Below are 23364 nucleotides of genomic sequence, written 5' to 3'. Positions count from 1 at the left end.
TGTTTGGAGGTTAAATTAATAATAATGGTGTTAATGAAATTTTATTAAACTGTTTATTCTGCTTTTCCACCAAAACAGATTCACACCTGTGCTACCTAGGCCTCCTGATTATCAAGATGACCCTACACTTCGTGCAGATTGGAGTCCAATTCAGTACTTTTCCCAATACATTGACAGCAAGGTTTTTGAAGACTTGGCAACTTTCACAAATCAAAGGGAGCTACAGACTAGAGGAGTTTCTCTGAACACCACTCCACAGGAAATGAAGGTCTTCTTTGGCATATCAGTTCACATGGCCTGCCTTGGTTATCCCAGAATCAAGATGTTTTGGGCCAAAAAAACAAAAGTGCCAATTATAAGTAACAAAATGACAAGAGATAGGTTCTTCAAGCTGAGAAACTCACTGAAAATTGTAAATGACCTTGATGTGAATGAGGAAACAAAGAATACAGACATTCTTTGGAAAGTCAGGCCACTCCTTGACAGAGTGAAGCAAGGCTGCCTTAGGCTTTCAAAACCAGGAAAGCTCTGCGTTGATGAGCAAATCATTCCTTTCATAGGCCGCTGTCCAATCAGGCAGTTTGTTCCAGGCAAGCCATACCCGACTGGCTTGAAGGTATTTGTCCTCGCCTCTCCAGATGGTCTGATGTTGGACTTTGAAGTATACCAAGGAAAGAATACATTTAATGACAAAAGATTGGGCATTGGGGCAGCAGCAGTCCTACGTATGGTTGAATCTGTTCCCACAGGAAGTCAGCTGTTCTTTGACCGGTACTTCACATCAGTCAGTCTCATGGATGCTTTGCTGGAAAAGGGCTTTCCAGCAACTGGAACCATAATGAAGAACAGAGTGCCAAAGCCATGTCTGCTTACTGGTGACAAACAATTGCAAAAAGAAGGGAGAGGAGCATCAAAGATGGTGGTCAGAAATAGTCCTGAGCTGGCTATCACAAAGTGGTATGACAACAAGCCAGTGCTAATGGCCTCTACCATACTTGGGAAAGATCCTGAAGATGTCTGTACAAGATGGTCCAACAAAGACAAAGCACACATCCAAGTGAGAAGACCAGCAGTTATCAGAGAGTACAATGACAACATGGGCGGGGTGGATTTATGTGACCGAATGTTGAGCTTTTACAGAATGTCAAGCAGGACCAAAAAATGGACTACACGAGTGATAGGTCACTTTTTTGATGTTGCCATCACAAACTCCTGGATCCAGTACAAGTCAGACAGCAAAGTCCTGAATCGACCTGCAAAGGAAACTGAACAGTACTTGGACTTCAAATTGCACCTGGCTGAAGAGCTGTTGGATCTTCCAGAACTTGACAACAGTGCAAGTGAAGAGAGCGAAGAAGAGTATGAGCCACCAATGAAAATGAGGATTCCACAACCAGAGCCATCTGTGCGTAAATATGGAGCCATGCACATGCCAGAGATGGTGGATTGCAAACATGCAGAAAGATGCCGAAATAAGGGCTGCAGAAACAAGACATACATGAGATGCACCAAGTGCAAGATGTTTCTCTGCATTACCAAAAGAAGAAATTGCTTCCTGGACTATCATCGTTGAAAAAAAAAAATCCTCAAGATATAACACGCAAGCAAATGAAAGACTAACCAAGTTTTTAGTTCTGAAGAAGTTCAGTATTTCTGTAGATGAAATCAACAAAAATGTTCAAAAAGAATTCAAAAGCAGTGAAAGATTTTAGGTCAGCTGTTCTATACTTGAGAGTGCAAAAGACATGAGAAAGCAAGTCACAACATATGCAAATGAAATAAAAGAGAATAAAAAAAAACTGAGTTAATAAGAACATTTACTTTACCAACCTGAAAATCAACAAACAAAATGAATACAGAATAAAAGTCAAATATGTCCTTGTTTTATTGTTATTGCTTAACTTGTTAAATTTCACTGTTTTGAAGATTAAAACCGTCCTGCCGTCCACTATAGTGGACATGCTATAAAAAAAAATAAAAATAATTTTTAAAAAGTCTAAATGGTAATATGTTTTATTTATGCCTAAAAGATAGGAAATCACAAAAAAATCTAAATTGCAAGACACTTTTTTTCATTGGTTCTCAGGAGGATATAGGTAATAAATAGGGACATAACGTTGAATCTCATCCACTCAAGTGGAACATATTTAACTGCAGCGCATCTGGTTATAATTGCGTCAAAATGTTGTATTTTGAGAAAAAAGTGAGGAAACTGATCGAGGGCAAGAAATCAAAAAGAAAACATCTAAAATTAATAGAGTGGCTCCAAAAGAAGAAACTACTACAAAGAAAGGTGAAATGCCATCTTTGTCACCACAAGATGAAGCTCAAAGTCAGCGACTGCTCGGATTGCTATGAATGGTAAGTCATGTTATGCTTTTTTTTAATGTAAGTTAATGTAACAGAACAGAAGAAGTTAACCTAAGTTATCTAAAATAAGTTATTTAGTTGTCAGAAGAAAAACTATAGTTTAACAAATAGCTATTACAGAAAGTAAATATTATTATCTGAAATAGATTTTGTATTTGTTTTTGTAATTAGAAGTTTTGATCAAACACCTTTATGCAGTATATTTTTTAAAAGTGAAACTTCATTGTCTGTTCTAACTTTTCAATTGTCAGAAATCATAAACTTCTTGAAGTGTTGTGGTAGTATGTTTTTGCCATATTGCCCATCTCTATAATGGATAGTAAATTAGTTTTGGAATTGAACATGACTATCCTAAAGACCTTTTACCTTAAATACACCTTGGACATAAATATAATTCCTATCCATACAGGAGGTGTCAACGGGCTATCCACAAGGGAACGGCAAGTAAAGAGATCTGTCAGGCACAACTCTGCGTTTAGTCGTTCCAAAGTGTCTCTCTTCAAATGGATGGAATTTGTATACAGGTGAAAGCAGCTTACACATACAGGTTTACTAGGTCTTAGCAACAGCATTCTGTTGCTGCATATTACAGGTGTGGGCGGGGTGGCCATTTGAACTTTAACTTTTCACTTGAGTTTAATATTACCAAATACTAAATATTATTCTTGTTCAGAATGTGCAAAGACTATGTGTTTCTGCCCTGTAAAAATATGTTTACAGTGCAACCTATAAAGGCACTTCTTGTGCTTATGAGCAAGTTTACTTGTTATGTTTAAGTGAAATATCTTCTTTGTTTAAAATGAAGCAAAGCAAACATTTCAGGTGAACAAAAGCACTTCAAACATCTTTGTCCAGTTCCATTTTTAGGTATCCATACACTGCATGAAATGCTGCACTTTACAACTTAAATTCATACAATCAGAGTCTTGGTGAGGTGTTAAAAACAATTAAAAAGTTTTCTATCATTATGTGCCTACAGGTTTTCTCAAGGTCTGCGTTTACGCCAAATCGACATGATTGCTGATGAAATAGCAGGGAGTTCAGCAACTCTGTCAAAAATGGCCAAAAAGGTGAGAGAGGCTTGTGTGAGGTCAATAGAAAAACTCAGAAGAAGGAAAGGACAGCATATTGGAGGACGAGAGTCGCTTCAGGCATAAAAGAAAGGCATGTATATTTTAATATGAGTTTAGCGTTTTTTATAGTCGTGATGATGTTGAATGGACATACATTTCTTAATTTCTTCATAGTTTTCTTCCTTTCCTTCCATCGTTAGTAGAAATAATTAAATTGAAATAATTAACCCTTGCAGGCCTTTTATTTAGCTATTAATCTTAAGACTTATTGCCAAGTAACAATGATGAATATTTTGGTTATATGTAACAGGTGGTAACACTTTACTGAAAGGCAGTGTTTAAGGCTAGGTGACATCCTACACAAGTCTCTTATGACTGACATTATCTTACATTTATAAAGGTTTATCACAACAAGTGTTGGTTGTCATAAAGGCTGGTTCTCTCAAGTTCAAAGTTGACGTAATGAATACGCCAATGTATAGATTTATGTTAGCGTCAGGTAATGACATTTCACTTTCTGTCTGAAATAACATAACATCTTATGACAACTGATGTTTTAGTGTTGTCATGTCTTTTCCACAGCTCTCCTATTCCTAATAGTGTCCATTTCACATGCAATTCTTAAAACACATCATAGAACTCATAGGACATTTTAATGTTGGCCATTGAATCACTTTCTAGGGTTAGCAGATCCTGGCACATTTTTCAACCCAGGTACTTCCAGATAACAGCAAATGAAGTGTTGACAAAAGCAGCCTTTATAACAGTTAATGCTTGTTGGAGCCTTTGTAAATGTTTATGTGGGTTTATTTTTGTTGTCATGAAAGACTAATGGAGGTTGTCATGCAGCTTTATGAAGGCTGCCCATCGGTAAAGCATTACCTAAAAGGCTAATATATTATGTAATTATGAGAGTAAGGAACTGATGTGTCATATACAAGCTTTTGCAGTTTAAGAGGTTAATCCCTATCCTGGCTTATTATTCATTAACCATAAGAACCATAAGTATTTCTTCATTTTTATTACTTTGTAACAGAAGATGAGACTTCTGGAGGAGGAGGAAGTGGGTGTTCGACATGCTTGGTGTGAAAGTTGGGGACACAAATCAAAGAAAGCCAGTTCTTCACCTCGTCGAGCGGAGGTCCAGAGGGGAACTCATGCCACTCATCACTCAACATGTCAAGAGGGGATCCACTATCCTAAGTGATGAGTGGCGTACCTACCGGCAGGCTCTACCTCAGCTTGGCTACAGGCATTACACAGTCATTCACAGTGTATCATATGTGGATGCTCAGACAAGGGCTCATACCCAGCATATAGAGAGGGCCTGGAGAACATACAAGGAAACATTTTGGAGGCTTAGAGGTAACCGGACAGAAGAGCTATTGAAGAATCACTTGACTGTAATTGAATGGTATGAATGGCTAGCAAAAAAGCATCATAATGGGCCTCTAGGACAGCTAATTCATGATCTTGGAGAACCACATACATCACAGAACCTGGTCAGTTTCACCTTTTCTGTCACTCCAACACCAGACAGCTGCAACTGAGCTGGTTTTCCAGCAGAGCTATTAACTTAGCCTGCTAATGTTAGCTAAGCATGCGCAAACAGGTTGTTTAGCTAGTTAGCTAACAACTCTAACAACTGTACAAACCAGTTTATTTGAGATGGAATACAAATTCGACACTGTTCCCAATTCAAATGGTATTTTTTTAAGAAAAGCCTTTCTCTTATTTTGTGAGAGCAAACATTCATTTAAAAGAGGTGACTCACTAGTCTATGTTCCACAGCAGATAAAGGCGAGCTAACTGACTGTTAGCAAGCCATTTTCATTTTAACATATGAAGAGTTCAACATTAACAAATCATAGGATTCGGTTTGAGTAAATGTTTGACTAAAAAACTGTTTGTACATCAAAAGAACCAAGCATTTGCTTATAAGATGCTTTCCGAAGCCCTCTGAAGTTTCCAGATGCTGCTTTACATGGAAAATCTGCCTCACTATGGGTGGGCCTTACATTTTTTGCTGAAATATCAGTTGCTCAACAGTTAGCAATAAAAGACTATGTTCTTAACAGTATAGCTTTCTAGTTCCAAGACTGAAATACAGTGGATAACATATGCTCCCTCTCTGAACATACAATCATATATTTGGTTTAAAAATGTTTCAATTGCCTTTTGTATTTCAGTGCAACTGTAAATTCAAAGTAGTTGAATGAAACCTAGGTGAGGGGTGCTCTGTGCTTGAATGTGTTCAGCATCATAACTGCAGCAATAACCATCATGCTGTGCTCGGTGGTTTTTACAATAACACAAGCGTTCATGTCCTGCAACTCTCATACTGGTTGTTGTGAGGTAAGGTGTTTTGATTTGTCATCACATGACATAATCAATTGTATATGGCATCCTTTTATTTGATTGACATCCTGCATTCATTTAATTCCCAGAAGAAATGGCAGTTAAAAAAAATAATTAATTTATCAGGAGATATTTCTGCACAGATTAGATAAAAGAGAGTTCAAGAAAATTCAAGATACACACACACACACTCACACACACACACACATGCACACACACACACTCACACACACACACACACACACAGTTTTGCTCCCCAGGAAAAAAAAATCAAGTAATTTTAACAGAAAAAAATAGTACTGAGACTAAAAGCTCTTAGACTAAAACACGGGAAGAATTGATCAATGTAAAAATATCCAGAACTTTGGATCAAATTCAGTATTATTAAAACTATACTGCTGTCCTGAGGCTTTTCCTTATTTGCCTTATTTATTAAAAATCTCTTGTTTTTCATGCCAAAAAAAGGCAAAAGTTTAGTCTGGGCAAAATCTTCATTTGAGAACCTTTCATTTGAGTAATCATATACAGAGGTCATTCTAAAAAACCCCAACTGCCCATTCTTTGTGCTCTCTCTGCTAAAAGGCTTTACTGGTTCATAAGGTTTCATGGTGATGCTTTGTGCTCATAGATGCTCCCTAATCAGCTTTCAGTGGTTTTAGCAGCTCATAGAGATCAACATGTACTATGAGTTTAAAAAGACATCAGTTTCACACAAAAACTAAGTAGTAGCTGATCGACTTTTACAAAAAATGATCATTTACACACATTAACCTTTTGCACCTAGGGCTGGGTGATAAAACGATAATGATAATTATCATGATATAACTTTACTCAATAGAAATATAAGAAATGTTTGATAATTTTCGATATAATACACCATTCTCACACCTCCACGTTCTAGCGACAGCGGGTGCACTTCCAAGTTTTTCGACATGGTTAGAGAGGAAGGGGGCGAGTAAGTAAAATGAATCACCAAATATACGTTGGCAATGTCTGAAACGTGGAGTTATATTTAAGTATTAGTGCATTCCCAAGCAACGAAAGTGAAAGAAAGAAGTGGGTTCATGCAAGTTACAGCCCTGATTAAAACGAAAGGCATTGGAAAGGCATTGGAAAGTGGGAGAACACTGTCTTCCCAGGCTAGCTGTTTTTAGCAGCTGGCTAACTTGAAGCAGCGCTCTGTCACTCGCACAACACAGCGACTTGATGTTACTGTAGTAACTGTACCTAAAAGGAGGACTCTGTTTGTCTGGTGTGAGATATATTGCGGTTCACCCCTCAAATTACTATAGAGAAATCCAGACGCCTGCTAGCTGGTGTTTGAATACTGTGATGTACTCTGACAGGGTTGTGGTAGGAGTGACGGCAGTAAGGGGGTGTGATCCATCACTGACGTACCGAGCCAGCTAACGTTTGCTGCTTGTACTAAACTGACGTTGTTGAGAAACTAAACAGTTCAGCACTGTTGTTGGCCACTTGTTTAGCATTTGTAATAGGATAGTCTAGCACTCGTCACCAGACAGCTCTTTCTTAAATTATGACTATTACAAAAACTGCAGCTGTGCTTTTTCAGCTGGTAAAAACAGCCAACCAGAAACTTTCTCCCACTGCCCCAAGACTTGTGAAATGTTCCACTATTTGGCAAGTGTGTATCATGTTCTGACCATAAAGGATAGTTTAAAACAGCAATTAACCACTCAGGAGCAAAAATCAGCCTTTAAATTTGAAATAAATAATGATTTGACATTTATTGCGATATGTATCAATATTGAACGATATGAATTTTGTTTATTGTGATAACATTTGTGGCCATATCATCCAGCTCTATTTGCACCCGTTATTCAAAAACTATGAAAGAAAGAAAGCAATGATCCATCCAAAAATGAAAGCTTACCACTTACTAGACTTCAGACTTTTAGTTTAAATCTGTCCAGTTAAGTTTATCAAGGGTTTGATATCAGTCATACTTTAAAATTTTATGAAGCAAAAAATGAGAATAAAGGGCTGATTTCCAGATGAGATCAGTCTGCTGCTGTAGAATCTGGCAGTGTGGAAAATCATTAAATCTACATGATATTTATGTGTGTGTGTGTATGTGTGTGTGTGTGTGTGTGTGTGAAACTAGTTAATTTACTTGTCACCACATTAAATAATTTTTAGGTAGATCTGACAAGCCACTTTTTATAGTGTAAGGACATTTTCAGAGATGCAATAAAATATCCAGTGGCTAGATTTCTTTTTAATGTTGTTGCTGGGTTTTGTTGTTTGCACCACCCCCCTTTGACCAAAAGATGACTGTCATTGAACATTGTTTACACGTTTGCTATCTGCTGTAATGACCTTGTATAGTGACTCGCCCTGTATAAACTATGCAGCTTATGAATTTCTCTGTATGCACCCTTCTCTGGACCATGACTATGGTTTCCCTTTTGAGTTCTGGTTCCTCTCAAGGTTTCTTTCTCTTGCTCTTAGGGAGTTTTTTCTTGCCACTGTCACCATTAGCTAGTTAATTGGGGATGGGACCCGAATTTTTCTGTAAAGCTGCTTTGTGACAACACCTGTTGTAAAAAAGCGCCATATAAATAAACTTTGACTTTGAGCAGGTTTGTGTAAGGCGAGAGCAGGAGCGGAGGAACGCAAGCCGTAGAGTCTTCAAGCACCGCAGCCATGGTGGCGTTTTCTACAGTAAGGAAAGCAACACTGCTCTGCTGTCGCCACGAGTTTTTCAACATGATTGGGGTCGGGGGAGATCAAGGAGTGAAATCAGTCGGCAAATATACTTTAGCAACGTTGAAACATGGAGTTATACATTCCCTGTTTGAGTGGAGCGATATGTGGCATTGTTGCATGGTCTGTGCAGCCGCTCAAGCTGAGGGTCAAACAATGGCAGCAAAGAGCAGGGTTCTTTACCTCCACCCGGAGCCAAGACAGAGTGGAATACATTAGCATAGGAGATGCAATTCGTCTATTAGGGCACACTGGTGCATAGTCGTGGTCCAGAGAAGGATGCGGTTTGGACGAAGGTTGTGGAGGGTGAGGGCAGGAGTAGAGGAACGTGAACCATCAAGGAACCACTGGAATGAGCCGCCAAGGAAGCGCTGGAACCGGGCAGGGAGAACGCACATGCCCGGGGAAATCAAGATCCTAGATTAAGGGCTCGCTAGCCAGACCAACAGGTACAAAGAAAATGGATTTGATTGGGATGTGGACTGGACTGTATCTGCAGAAGAAGCAGGCAGACGGCCGAAGGGAATTCAGGAGAGAGAATAGAGGTCTGTACCAGAGCGGCTCGTAGCTGCCCTAGCATCACACAACTGATTGTGAACGGAAGGTGAGGATGTTAATTTATAAGGTGTTAGATTGGAAGAAGGAGGGGTTTCTGCCATGCTCCTCCCCCCCAAACTTCAGTTATACCATAACTACATTTATTTAGTTTGGACTGCCACATTGTTATGTGCTTGGTTCTCCAACAATTCTGGACACGTTCTCGAATTTCAATCTTCAACTATGATAAAGATCAAGAGACACACCTTTCTGTGGTGAGCATGAAGTGATATGTACGCCTGTATTCTTGAGGTTGGAAACTGTCCTTACAGCAGTAGCGGAACTTGTTTTACCCAGCAATTAAGCACTTTTGTTTTTTTTTGTTTTTTTTTGTGAAAAGGGCGTACTACAGGGTGTTACTAGATGCTTACCATGATATCTGTCAAGGTTGCTAGGGGGTTGCTAAGTGTTTGCTAGTGTGTTGAAGCACTATACAAATTTACACCACCTTTTCTTGAGCATTCAGCCTTTCATTCATATTGGAAAAAAAAATGACTGAGTCATTGCTACAGAGAAAACGGTATGTCCAATCAAAAAACTGTAAATCAGCCTGCCTCTCACCATCAGACCATATATTCTGGAGTTAATTCATTGTTGTAATTTCAACCTGAGCAATGAGTTAGCAGACAACGATTTAGCAGAACAATAAGAAGAAAACAGAAAAAGAATAATAATATAAAAATATCAGATAACAAGAGAGTTGAAACTTAGTGTAAGTGTAGGAAGCTAAAGCTAAACTTTCTGTGTACGAGCCTTGGAATTTACATTTAAGCATAATAATAAGGTTTTCACATTAAGGTAAAACTTTGTGACAAACACTCTTCCTTTCTTTCTTTCTTTCTTTCTTTCTTTATTGCTTTCTTATAATTAATGACATTGTTAATTTGTAAATGTTATATACTTAATTAAACCTGTTGTTATTGTGTGAATTTACTGCAAACACGTTTTCCAAGAAATCCCAGCCCCCCCTCTCCCCAACGCCCCAAACCCCTCTGCACATTTCCTGAGTGAGGCAATACTGCAGCTGGAAAACCTCCAAATAGGAGACGCGTTAGAATGCTCCATTTTTGGTTGTTGAGAAGTTTAGGGGAATTTCTGTGACTCAGATTCAGATGTTGCTGATAAAATAATTTTTGCATCTGTTTTGCATTAAATACATGGACAGAACACATTTTTTTCTAGATCCATGTTTGATCCACTACCAAATTTAATTCTTTTCTTTTAGGATTTCATGTTAAATGTCTAAAAGTCAAGTGGATGTGCTTGTGTGAATATTGAAATTATTTATTATACCAGCACTTTTGCTCTTTTATAGCGACCGAACCTAAAGGTGATCTGTGCAGATTTGCTTTTTTCAGATAAAAATGAAGTTCAATAAAGTAACAATTTATTAATGGGGGTCTACGCTGTGGGTTTTTTGAGCCATTGAATGTCAGTGATGCTGATATTTGCCTCTATTGTCATGAAGAAACAAACTGTTTTCATATTATTTCATTAATCATTTAGCCTCAGTCAACAAGGGGCTTCAAAAATAGTATGTTTTCATCATCGTGCCACCCTCTCTCTTACCCAGACGAGTGTTTTACTTTGTTGGTTGTAAGATCACATTATAAATGGAAAAGATCCAACAAGACTCATTTTACATCAGGAAATACTGCAATTTCAAGCATGACGGTATATGGTGCATATAAAACTATTTATATTGTGGGATCATGGCATCCCTGAGTTTAGTTTTAGTTGAGTTATTCTGTTCTGTAGCTTTAATTTAATGTTTTTTGTTCTGGGAACTCTTTATTTTAGGAGAGCCGAGACTGACAGTGAGTGCTAGCCTAGCCAGAGGGCACTGTTTTTTTTTCCCTTTTTCAATTTTTCCTGCACTATTCATTGCTGAATTCAATAAAGTTGAGTTATAGACAGACATTTTGACGTTTCTGAGTTTATCCTATGCTCTGGACCTGCTAGAGTTCAGTCTGTTTGTAGGTATTTGTTTTAGACCCCTAACAAAGCCTTTAACAGAATGCAAACCTGTTTGGAGCTCAGTCTGAGACATGCTAGTTAAGTCTCGCCTACTTGGACTTGGTCCAGCTTGAAGGAATACATACGTTTATTTTCTGTGGAAAGCAGTGTGTAAGCCACTCCTCCTGAGGGACACAGAAGAGTCTTTCAGAAGAGGAAGAGAAACAGCAAACACCAACTGCACTCCACGACGAAAACAACAGCTCTTCTTTTCTGGTAACAGTGGTTAATTTTATATTTCATAAACTTATTTCATGAATATGTACTAATTATTCATGTATGTAACATAATAATCTATTTACAATAGGTATATCTATAGTTATACCTGTAGGTCACATTATGGCCTGGTTTCATGCTAATTTATATTCTTTTGTTTTCATGGTTTATTAAGAGTAACCACTTCATACATAGCCCTTTACTGAATGTTTTTAGTGAAGTTTGTTGACCTATTGAAATACAAATAATCTATATTATTAGACTATTTTCCAGTGTGACGTGACATTCTTTCGTGTGTTTTTCATATTTGCCGTTCATCTGTCATTTGTCTTGGTTTATTTAGTTTGTTTCAACCTAATTTTCAACATTTAATGTTAACTTTAATAGCAACTCCATGTTTGCATTCCAAGAATGATACAGTTTTCAAACTTTCAAAATAGTTTCATTGGTTTTAAAGGGAAACTCAACAGCTGTGATCTTTAACAGTTCTGTTGTAGTTCTCTTGTACTGACAGTGTGATGAATGTTTGGTCTTTCACAGGTGAATAATTCAGTCCGCTTTAAAGATGTCGGCCACTGCTGTTCCGCTCCCTAACACGAGGAATGGCTACACCATTGTGACCCACGTGATCTCTCCACCAGCATCAACTGAACCTGAGCAACTTATCTACACTGTAGGCCCACTTCGGACGTTTCTGAAAGGAGAACCAAAAGCATTAGGAGTAAGATACCCAACTTGCTGGTCATGTTTTTGTGTTAAGTAGCCCACATAATTGAACATTTAGTTACTGTTGCATTTTAGCTTGTTGGAGTGTTCAAACATAGTTCATTTTTTCGTTTTGTTTAATTCACTCTGCAGTTCATATGTGAAAATTTAGTTGAAATAACAGCTTGCATTGCCATGAAAAAGTAGTTGAACCTCCTTGATTTCGTCTATTATTCTATATTTGTCACATTCAGCTGTTTCAGATCCTCATACAAAATGTAATCTAAGGCAAGGTGTAGTGTGACAGCTGGTTTACCTCGAGTGGGGATCAAACGAGCAGTTCCCCTGTTCAGATACCAGAAAACTAGGTGGGGTAAGCCACTGGCCACACGCAAAAAGTGGACTCAAGTGCAGAGTGGTACAGACTCGAAAGTGTTGAAAAAAACCTAAGAGGTTACACTAAGCTATACTTAAACTCACAACCTCACAACACAGGGGCAAGTGTGTTACTGTTGAGCTACCATGGCAACAATATAGAGAGTCTCACAGGGGAGTTAATAAAGAAATGGTGGGAGGTTGTGGCCAAACAAAAGAAACGCAAGAGCAGCGCCTTCAGACTAAAAAAGAGGTACAGAAAAACTGAAGTGGAAAGCAGTACTGAAAGTTTGGCAAAACCCATATAACTCACCTGCTGTACCACCACTCCTGCCAACTTTAGCAGCAACTGCTTCAACCAAGCACTTCTTATGACTGGAGTTGAGTCTTGGAGGGCTGGAGATTAAGGTACCAGCCTTGTGACCAGAAGGCTCACCGGTTTAAATCCCTGAGCCGACAGTACATGACTTAGGTGCCCTTGAGCGAGGCACCTAACCCCCAGCTGCTCCACAGGCGCCATGGATAGGGCTGCCCACTGCTCTGGGCAGGTGTGCTCACTGCCCCCTAGTGTGTATGTGGTGTTTCACTGCATGGGTGGGTTAGATTGTGGAGGTGAAATTTCCCCTTTGTAGGACTAATAAGGGTCTCTTAATCTTAATCTTCATAATGATGTGGAGGGACCAATTGGAAGACTTTTGAGCATGAACTGCCCATTTAAGGTCCTGCCTCAGCAGCTCAATGAGGTTCAAGTTAAAACCTTGACAAAGCCACTCTGAAACCTTTGCTGTTGGGCTTCGACTCATTCTCTTGAAGGCAAAGTGACAAGAACAGCTAATATAATTCTAAGGGTAGAGATTGGAAGATGTTTACATGAAAATTAATTGTGACCGTTTCTGATACATAAACCTACATACAAATTAAAAGCAGATCTCAGAGTAAATACAATATAAAAAAATGTCGGATATGGACACTTATGTACAATTGATGAATATAATGGAATGAATAAATAAATAACTAACTGTAACAGTACTGTATATGAGTTGTGAAGAAGGAAGTGAGAGTTGTAAGTGAATAAAAAGTAGAAACACAGGAAAGACAAGATAAAATAAGTGTAGGAGAAGCCTGAGCTTGTTCAGTTTATGTTTACTAATGAATCATAGCAATGACGTCAGTGGATGGAGTAGTTTACACTGACTGAAAGGAAATGGATAGAAGTTCCTGGTTACAGTGGGAGATTTCCTGTGGAGTCACAGTGGGATTGGTTTCAGGGCATTTGCTTTTCTCTTTGTGTATGTTACCTCTTGATAAATGTCGTCATCAGAAAACATGAGATTAGCTGTGATAGCTATGTTGATTACATGCAGTTGTGTGTCAGACTTTTGTCAGTGGAGGTCAGAATGTAATACAGTTGCACATACGGTCATTTAAAAGAGTCTGTAAAGTGGTGATGGCTTTAGAAAGAGGGAATTTCAAGAAATGGGGAATTCACATTTGCTACGTTTGAATTTTGAGATTAAGATCGAGTATTAAGTGACAATTAGAACAGAGTCTAATGTATATGTGAGCCATGGTTATGAAACTTAATAATATATAAAATATCTTAATACAAAAGTATTTTTGCTGAATTGTAAAAAGTGGCTCATCAGATCTACTTAAAACAATGGCTTCATGTGGTAACAAGCAATTGAACTAGTTTTATTCAACTTAAAAAATTACATTGAAAGAATCGCACATTCAAAGTTTTTTAATTAGGTTGAACAAAACTAGTTAATTTACTTGTTACCACATGAAGTGTTTTTTTTTTTTAGGTAGATCTGATGAGCCACTTTTTACAGTAGAAATAATATGTATGAGTATATAATTTTTATAATTTTAGTTATACATCCTACATTCACTCATCATTTGACCATTCAAGCTCTAGTAAAATAAATTATGTGCATAAACTGCAATAGAGGTTCACAGCTTTCAGTATTCAAATGCAACCGGTATTGATATTACTCAAACATCTGTTTTTTGTTTGTTTTTTTTTCCACAGAGTGTTCAAATAATGATCGGTTTGTTCACATTCTTGCTTGGTATGGTGCTAACCGTCTACATTCCCGCATTCACTGTCTTCAGTGGAATTGCATTTTGGGGTGCTTTGGTGGTAAGATTTATTCAATCATTCCATCAGATTGAGATACATCTATAAATAATCCCCAATACCAATTTAAATGAAAACTCTACTAAAATACATTTTTCCTCTCATTCAGTACATCAGCACTGGCTCTCTGGCTGTTTCAGCAAATAACAAGCTTCATCACTGTGTGGTATGTGAACACCAACTACAGTTTAAGTGTTTTTACATTTTTTGCATGAAGATACTCTGAGGTATATTTCAACAATACATTGAAGGTCCTTAAAACTGTACTATATTGTGAATGCATGATTAATAAAGAACTGAACTATATCATTTGTTACTTAGAAATAATTTGGTCTCTAACAGTGTTTTTATGTGTATCAACTTCAGTGTTTCCTCATGTAGTAACACAATCATATTCTGGTAGTTGTAACAGCATGTTTCTACTTATGTAATTACACATGTGTAACAGTGTGATGGCAATTATGTTTGTATGAACTGAGGTTTAATTTCCTACATTATGAGAGTATTTACACTGCATCTGCATTGGAACTGATAACATTCCTAACATATAGCTACTTGTGGTACTTTGCTTGTATTGTGGCATGGTCACCTAATCAAAGTCTGTAATGTTTTACTCAGCAACAGCATGTGTCCATTTATCTATTAATTCAAAATATAGATATTTTTATGAAGCTACTGTGCATTTACAGACTGATATTAATTCTTTTTTGGAGGTCTGTGTGTAGATGCATTAAGATTGAAGATTGCAAATCAAGATATTGCTTTTAGTGTAATAACTGTTTTAATGAATTCTTTTAAAATGTTACTTTTACAGATATGTGCAGTTACTGTGTAAATACAGTCACAATACAGAGTGCTTTAAAGACAGAAGATTGGTTAAGTTGCCATGAAAAAACACAAGCATAATACTACAGCTAGATAAATGTTAGGACAGTTGGTGTTTCCTGTGCAGATACAATGTAATGACTCTCATAATGTAGGTAATTACACAACTGTTACAACCAGATAAGGCTTAGAAACATAGCAGTTCACTCAATTACATTTGGGTAATCATATAAGAGGAAATAAGCTGTTATGATTATCATGATAAACTTGTGCAACTGAATGAGTAAAACATTGATAAACTTGTGTATTTACATAAACTGTACTACAGTAATCCATCTGTATCAGAGAATTCATCACTTGAAAAAATAATTTGTTTGATGTATATTTAGTTCTAAGCAAAAAAAATTAGGCACCTAAGCAAATTATTTAATACCACTTATCTTAGTGTTTCGCTTGTAAAAACCCAGGAGATCATTACAAATCAAAGTGAAAAACAAACACAAGAAACAGTGACAAGAATTTCCTTTTTTGAATAAAGTTGTTCTTGTGAGTTTAAAGGAAAAAGTCACACGTTTGGCACGAAATTGTGACATGCCACTAAAATGAAACAAAATATTTCATTTTTTATAAATGTTCACAGCTTTATTTGAAATGTTTGACATATAGTTGTTGCCTTTATTTTAGAGGTGCAATGCATGTTAGTGTATGATGTCTCATATTTGAACAGGAGGTTATATTGTCCTGTGGAAAAAATACAATACAGTGCACATTGTGCAGCATTTTAGTGTGATTTTCAGCCACAGGACAAAAAAAGAAGCTACTGTTAAACCAAACAACTTTCCTGTCAATAAAAAGAACAGTTTTGAAAACCTGGGCAACCTTGGCTGTGCCCATCTGTTGAATGAAACTTCATTCATAAATGACTTCCTTGATTTTACCTGAACTCAAGCCATGTAAATGGCAACATGCCAGTGAGCTCTGCCGATGTACAGCATTTACAAAGTCCATAGGCTACAGTTCAAGGAAAGGAGATAAGAAAGGAAGTTAAATTCCACTACTTGGATACAGACCCAGATGTTTCACCGTGCAAATGGCAAGGCTTGTTATTTCAGACTGTATATAACTGATGTAGAGCTGAGAGTCCCACATATCTGTGTTTTGTTGAGTAATTATAATGTGCAGATGTCTTCACTGACCATCAGGGGACAGATTCACAAACACTTTCCTAAGAAAAAACTTTAAGGTTTAACCTTAGGTTCTTAAGACAAACACTAAGAAGTTCAAAAGAATGTTCTTAAATGCAGTTCTTGAAAAAACCTTAAGAAGTTCTCAAATATTCTTTTCAGATGATCTGAATTACTTTCCTAAGATGTTCTAAAGCAAACCTTCCTTGTTTTCTTGTGTGGGTTACGTTGCATTTTACCCCACACTATACATGATGAAAGATACAGTTTGAATTTGTATTAACTATTATTTCTGCTGTTAGGTTAATCTGTGCAAATGACAGCAGAATAGGGAAAAAAAAACATCCAACCAAACAATTTAACACGCAAGAACTAAAGGTGATGGGGGAAGAAAAAAAAATCCTCCTTGTAAAATAATTGTGGGGTGATGGGAGAAAGCAAGAGGTGAGGATGGGCAGGAGTTGCAGAGTTTGTCAACTCTTACAGCCCAAGACAAGTGTGAGGCTTTTGTAAGGTTAAGGAAGCATTTAATAGAGGGCTCCCGAGTGGCACAACCATCCCAATCATCAGGACATTGTGAGCTTGATCCCTACAACCATCCGGGGCCGAGAGTCCAAGACAGCACAATTGGCCTTGCTGTCTCTGGGTTGGTAGGATGTCCCTCGCTCTACCGCATCACTCAGTGCGATGCTAGTCAGCACAGGTGTGTGTTAGCTGATGTAACAGAACTGGCAGCTGGTGTTCGCCTCTGAGTGCGTTCAGCTGTCCAGTGAGTTCGAAAAGATGCGGTGGTGTTTCACAGGACTCGGAGGAAGCCTGTACCAGCGTTTGCCCTCCTAGCACAGGTGGAATCAATTAATTGGGTGAGTCCTGACTAGTGGGTGGAATTCGCAGTGACAAAATCAAAAAAATGTGAAAAAAGAACAAACGTGTAAAACAGAATATTTTCAGGAATACCACTTGTTCTTAGAATTCCTCTCACGAAAATAGTTAAGAAAAGAAAAAGAATTTCTAAGAATGTGTTTGAAGAATAACTATTGTTACTTGAAGTTAATGAAAAAAAAATGATAAGAACGAAGTTAAGAGGATTTTCTTTCTTAAGACGCTTTGATGAATCTGGCCCCAGAATCTTAATGAATTTGCATAAATAGGTAAAGTTTGTGTAGAGAGCAGTTGAGCTCAAAGCTATTGTCTGTTTGAAAGAGACCTTGTGAGGAAACTTGTAGGCAGCTCAGCTGAAATGACTCTCCTTCAGCTAATGTTACTGCTGTGCTCTGCTGTTTGGATTGTTGCCATATTGACTGTGCAAGAAACCTGAGAAACTGGCTGCAGTGCTGCTCACTGCATGTGTCAGGTGTGAAGGCTTTGAGTAAATGTAAATGAGTGGTGTGGTGTAATACTTCTGGCTTAAAATGTCAGTTTCAGTACAAATGACACAGTGTGTCCTCTCTTTATCTGATAGTGTTGGAAGGCAGTTACTGCACAGACACATTTCATGTTATCACACTCTCAGCTTTACCATTTTTATTTACGAAAAGTCAGCCAGTGATTGAATCTCAGTCTCTCGGTGATAAGACAAACACCTAGACGGTTGCACTAGTTGGAAGCCCCATTTGATTTGATGATCTATTTGATGCCATTGGTGTTTTCTTCTTCTGTTATGCCTCGTTCTGCTTCAAAATGAAAAAGGCTAGACAACAAATATGTTCAGTTAACCAGCACTTGCTCAATTAATAGCATTAATCCTTTGCTTTTGTTTTCTGATTCTCATCTAGGTGAGGGGTGCTCTGTGGATGAATGTGTTTAGCACCATAATTGCAGGAATAAACATCATCCTGCTTTCCCTGGATTTGACACTAGGGCAACTGTTTAGGTACTGCAACCATAATAGTGGCTATGGTTGTAGCCCTAAGGTAAGATTTTTCACCACATGACATAATTAATGGTACATCGCTTCATTTTATTTGAATGGCCAGAGACCATCCTGCATTCATTTGATTTCCAGTGAAAATGGCAGTTAAATACAAGTAATGCACTTTTCAGGAGTGACTTTAAACATGGCACTGTCATAGGATGCCACCTCTGCCACAAGTCAGTTTGTGAAATTTCTGTCCTGCTAGATTGGCCTGTCAACTGTAAGTGCTATTATTATGAAATGGAGGCACCTAGGAGCAACAATAGCTTAGCCATGAAACGGTAGACCACTCAAACTCACAGAGTGGAGCTTGTGAGTTTTGTAAGTTCCAAATTGCTTCTGGAAGCCACTTCAGTAAAAGAACTGTGCATCAGGAGCTTCACGAAATGGGTTTCCACGGCCGAGCAGCTACACACAAGCCTAAGATTAAAATGCACAATGCCACGCATTGTGGGGAGTTTTGTAAGGCATGCCGTTACTGGACTCTGTGGAGTGTTGAATCACGCTTCTCTATCTGTCAGTCTGATAGACGAGTCGGGATTTGACAAATGCAAGGAGAACATTACCTGCCTGACTGCATTGTGCCAACTGTAACGTTTGGTGGAGGAGGGATAACACTGTGGGGTTGTTTTTCAGGGGTTGGCCTAGGCCCCTTAGTTCCATCTTAATGCTTCAGCACATCAAGACTTTTTGGACAATTGTTCACTTCTAACTTTGTGGGAACAGTTTGGAGAAGACGCATTTCTGTTCCAGCATGGCTGAGCCCCAGTGCACAAAGCAAGGTTCATAAAGGCATGGCTGAGTGAGTTTGGTGTGGAAGAACATGACTGGCCCGCACAAAGCCCTGACCTCAACCCCATCAAACACCTTTGGGATGAACTAGAATGGAAATTGTGAGCGAGGCCCTCTCGTCCAACATCGGTGTCACACAAACGTCAACCTCACAAACGTTCTTCTGGATGAATGGGCAAATTCCCACAGTGTATATATATATATATATATATATATATATATATATATATGTGTGTGTGTGTGTGCATATATATTCGGGCATAACATTATGACCACCTCCTTGTTTCTACGCTCATTGTCCATTTTATCAGCTCCACTTACTATATAGGTGCACTTTGTAGTTCTACAATTACAGACTGTAGTCCATCTGTTTCTCTGCATACTTAATAGCCCCCTTTTACCCTGTTCTTCAGTGGTCAGGACCCCCATGGACCATCACAGAGCAGGTACTATTTGGGTGGTGGATCACTGCAGTAACACTGACGTGGTGGTGGTGTGTTTAGTGTGTGTTGCGCTGGTATGAGTGGATCAGACACAGCAGTGTTGCTGGAGTTTTTAAACACTGTGTCCACTCACTGTCCAATCTATTAAACACTCCTACCTTGTCAGTCCACCTTGTAGATGTAAAGTCAGAGACGATAGCTCATCTGCTGCTGCACAGTATGTGTTGGTCATCCTCTAGTCCTTCATCAGTGGTCACAGGACGCTGCCCACAGGACGCTATTGTCTGGATATTTTTGGTTGGTGGACTATTCTCAGTCCAGCAGTGACACTGAGGTGTTCATAATGTTATGCCTGATATATGTATATATATATATATATATATATATATATAGAGAGAGAGAGAGAGAGAGAGAGAGAGAGAGAGTAATTTAATATTGTCAATAGTAGTGTTCACTGTTTTTTTATTCAATATGTATATATACATATCTATATGGTCTCTTTTTTGCACAATACGCAATACTGTTATCAAAAATGTTACTAAAATATTTTTATGAAGTCTTCACATGGCTTTTTAAACTGCATAGTTCATATACCTTAAGAATGAACCAGATTATGATGAAATAACCTTTCTTTTTTTTCTTTTTTAGGGCCTCACCACTGGGATTTTTGTAGTTCTGTTGATTTTTTCCATAATTCAGTTCATCATCTCATTTTGTCTCTCAGCCTTTGCCTGTAAAGCCACCTGCAGTGCTGAACCTTCTGTACGTATCAGAAAAAATAAGGCCAATTTCAGAGATGCAATAAAATGTCCAATGAGTAGATTTCCTTTTCCTTTTCTTGGCATTGCTAAGTTTTGTTGTTTACACTGTCCCCTTTTGATCAAGAGATGACTGTCAGTGAACATGGTTTACACATGTTTTCTATCTGCTGTAATGACCTTGTAAAGTGACTCACCCTGTATAAACTATGCAGCTTATGAATCTCTGTATGTCTGTAGGTGAACATCACTGTGGCTCCAAACCAAGCAAGACGTCCTGATTACCCCAGTGAGCAGGTAATAATATGTAAAATTATCCATGGAGTCAGAAGAGTAAATACTGTGAAATTAGAGCAAAATTACTTTGAAATGTGTTACAGTTCTGTACTGTAAATTTACAGCCCTTTATCGGCAAGTAAGCTGCCAGTTACTCACTATATAAAGTTTATAGTCTACAGCTTTTACAGTGTCCATGTTCTTTGTTTTATAGTATCCACTGAATGCGATCAACAATGCCACCATAAACAGTCCACCAATGGAAAGTCCTCCACCATACAGTGAGATTAAAGGCCAACCAGATAACTGAGACTAAAAAATCTCCAGATGAAACATCACAATAATACTATATATGCACTGCTACTGTAGAAATATTCAGAATTACATGTTTTATTTAGTATCAGAATATATGGTATGCTGCTGGTTTCATTTTTATTGCACTGCCTTTGATTTTAATTTTATGATGTTTGTTACCAGTTGTTGCACTGTTTTATATTGTTTTTTCTTCTTCCAAAGTTTTAAGTCGAACTGCTCCGATGCAAAGATGCTTCAGTAATGTAATGAGAACATCAATGCTTTGTTTTTATTTAATACATCAATTCTCAGTATGTTTGTCTGTTGTATATATTGGACACATTCTATAGGCCTATATATTTTTGTATTAATGCCACTTTGATGTCGTAATTCTACAACTTTGTTTCTCAAAATAGTATGACTTTTTTCTCGAAATATTATGACTTTTTTCCTCGAAATACCACAACTTTTTTCTCAAAATATTACAACTTTATTCTCGTAATATCATCCCGTACGACTTTTTTCTGAAAATATTACGACTTTTTTCCTGAAATATTATGACTTAATTCTCAAAGTCTTCCATTTTTATTTTTATTAACAGTGGCCCTAAAACGCCATCATATTACTCAGTGCTAATACAGTTGTGTTGTTATCCACTGTTCTGCTGCTCACTGGTTGTTCTTTATTCACTGCACTGTTGTCTGTAAACTCCAGAGACTGTTTTCATAAAAGTCCCAGGTGGGCAGCTAGTTGCTGTTTATGTGACACCAACAATTACACCACACTTGATGTTTCTTAGGCCATGTGTCTTGCACAGCCTAATGTTTAGACTAAAAACAATGAAAACTGTTTAACCAAGTCTGCATGCTTTAATAGCTACTGAACTTTAACTGGTTGTGTATGTGAGTAAGCCTGTTTGAAAATGTTTCCATCACAGCATCATTTCTATAACATTGTAGGAAACTTGGAATATTTTAGAGAACAAATAACATGAACAAAAGTTAGGATACATTTACACTACTTATAAAGTTATTATCAGCATTTTCACAGCTCCCGTAAAAGACAGTGCTCTATGAGAGGGGTTTTCATCTCCATTCCTAAGGCCTGTATAATAATTATACACACATTGAACATCAATATGTGGACAGTTTCTTTTTTCATGATTATTTTATTGTATAGATTTTTCAACCACCTATAAAGTACTGCTATTTAAAAAAAATAATAAAGGAGCATAGTTTGTTTAAAATGCATAAAATGTATTGTTTTTTAAATACTACACTCTTTCTTTAAGGGTAGTAAAGACAGTGATTCCATATTGCACCATAAACACTCAAAGCACTATTTGTCTGCTTATGTGGTTCTTTATATGGTGAAATTGTTCTTCAGATTCATGGAAAATATGTTGTATATGGTTCTGTCTAGCACCTAAAAGGATTCTGCTATTGTTAATGATATCAAGCCTGTAACAATAGCAGAACCCTTTGTGGTTTCCAAAAAGATGTAATATACAAACATATACAACACATTCTCCATCAATCTGAAGAACCATTTCACCATGCAAAGAATCATTTAACCCCTGGGGCCGCAATTTCTGGGCAAAACGGTAGGTCACTTCTAGCCTTCATAACTTCAGAACGTTTTAAGATACAAACATGATCCACATATTAGGACATTCAGCAGACCCACCCCTAACTAGCAAGCATGACGTCATCAAGCTGTGAAGTCAGCATCAGTGAGTAATTTGGCTTGGAAAATCACATAAAATCCTGATAATATTGCTCTGCTGTTTGGCCACCATATTACAGCAAAGGGTTAAAACAGTGACATGATTCACACATCAGATCATTCATCAAACTCAGCAATCCAGCTCCAAAATCACCCAAAACCCACTCGCTACTGTTATATTACATCTCTGCTTTTAGCCTTCATATTATAAACAAAGGGCTGTCAGTTTACATTGATTTTGAGTATTAAAAGGATCTGATATTAAATATGCAACTCAATTTGTAATTAAAAATAAAGACTGTCTTGCTGGGTATCAGAGTTTTAGCACTGAGCATGAATCCAAGAGGACAGAAAATCAATAAAAGAACATGTCTGACTTATGCTAACTGTTAACTGTTACTGCTAACTGAATTACCATCAGAATTATTGCACTTAAAGCTCACAGACACTCCAGACTAACAATTTCTGGAAAGGTTTCTGAGGTGCACCTTGTTTTCAAGATCCCTATAATTAAAAAAATACAAAATGTAGGCGCTAGGTACATTTTTGATCAGAAATGACCCACATTCATA

At 37.7% G+C, this 23364-nt stretch overlaps 1 protein-coding gene across 1 annotated transcript; it reads left to right on the top strand.

Annotated features, from left to right (window-relative positions):
• The first annotated feature begins 11260 nt into the window (after positions 1-11260).
• LOC118807957 (membrane-spanning 4-domains subfamily A member 8-like) lies at positions 11261-21512 on the top strand. The gene is made up of 8 exons (XM_036570167.1): positions 11261-11357; positions 11898-12078; positions 14473-14583; positions 14690-14746; positions 18365-18502; positions 20388-20501; positions 20738-20794; positions 20988-21512. Exons 2-8 carry the CDS (start codon positions 11923-11925, stop codon positions 21081-21083), a joined length of 729 nt encoding a protein of 242 aa, XP_036426060.1. The 5' UTR covers positions 11261-11357; positions 11898-11922; the 3' UTR covers positions 21084-21512.
• Positions 21513-23364: the final 1852 nt, after the last annotated feature.

The sequence above is a fragment of the Colossoma macropomum genome, unplaced genomic scaffold (genome assembly GCF_904425465.1).
Source record: "Colossoma macropomum unplaced genomic scaffold, Colossoma_macropomum, whole genome shotgun sequence".
NCBI lineage: Eukaryota > Metazoa > Chordata > Actinopteri > Characiformes > Serrasalmidae > Colossoma > Colossoma macropomum.
Note: the sequence above shows the minus strand (reverse complement) of the source record. Positions and strands in the feature narration are given on the sequence as shown.

Bases quoted from the DNA above. Each gene is read 5' to 3' on its own strand.
- LOC118807957 (XM_036570167.1), top strand. From the start codon at position 11,923: ATGTCGGCCACTGCTGTTCCGCTCCCTAACACGAGGAATGGCTACACC. The intron at 18,503-20,387 runs GTAAGATTTTTC...TTTCTTTTTTAG, and splicing joins GCTATGGTTGTAGCCCTAAG to GGCCTCACCACTGGGATTTT. The intron at 20,502-20,737 runs GTACGTATCAGA...GTATGTCTGTAG, and splicing joins CCTGCAGTGCTGAACCTTCT to GTGAACATCACTGTGGCTCC.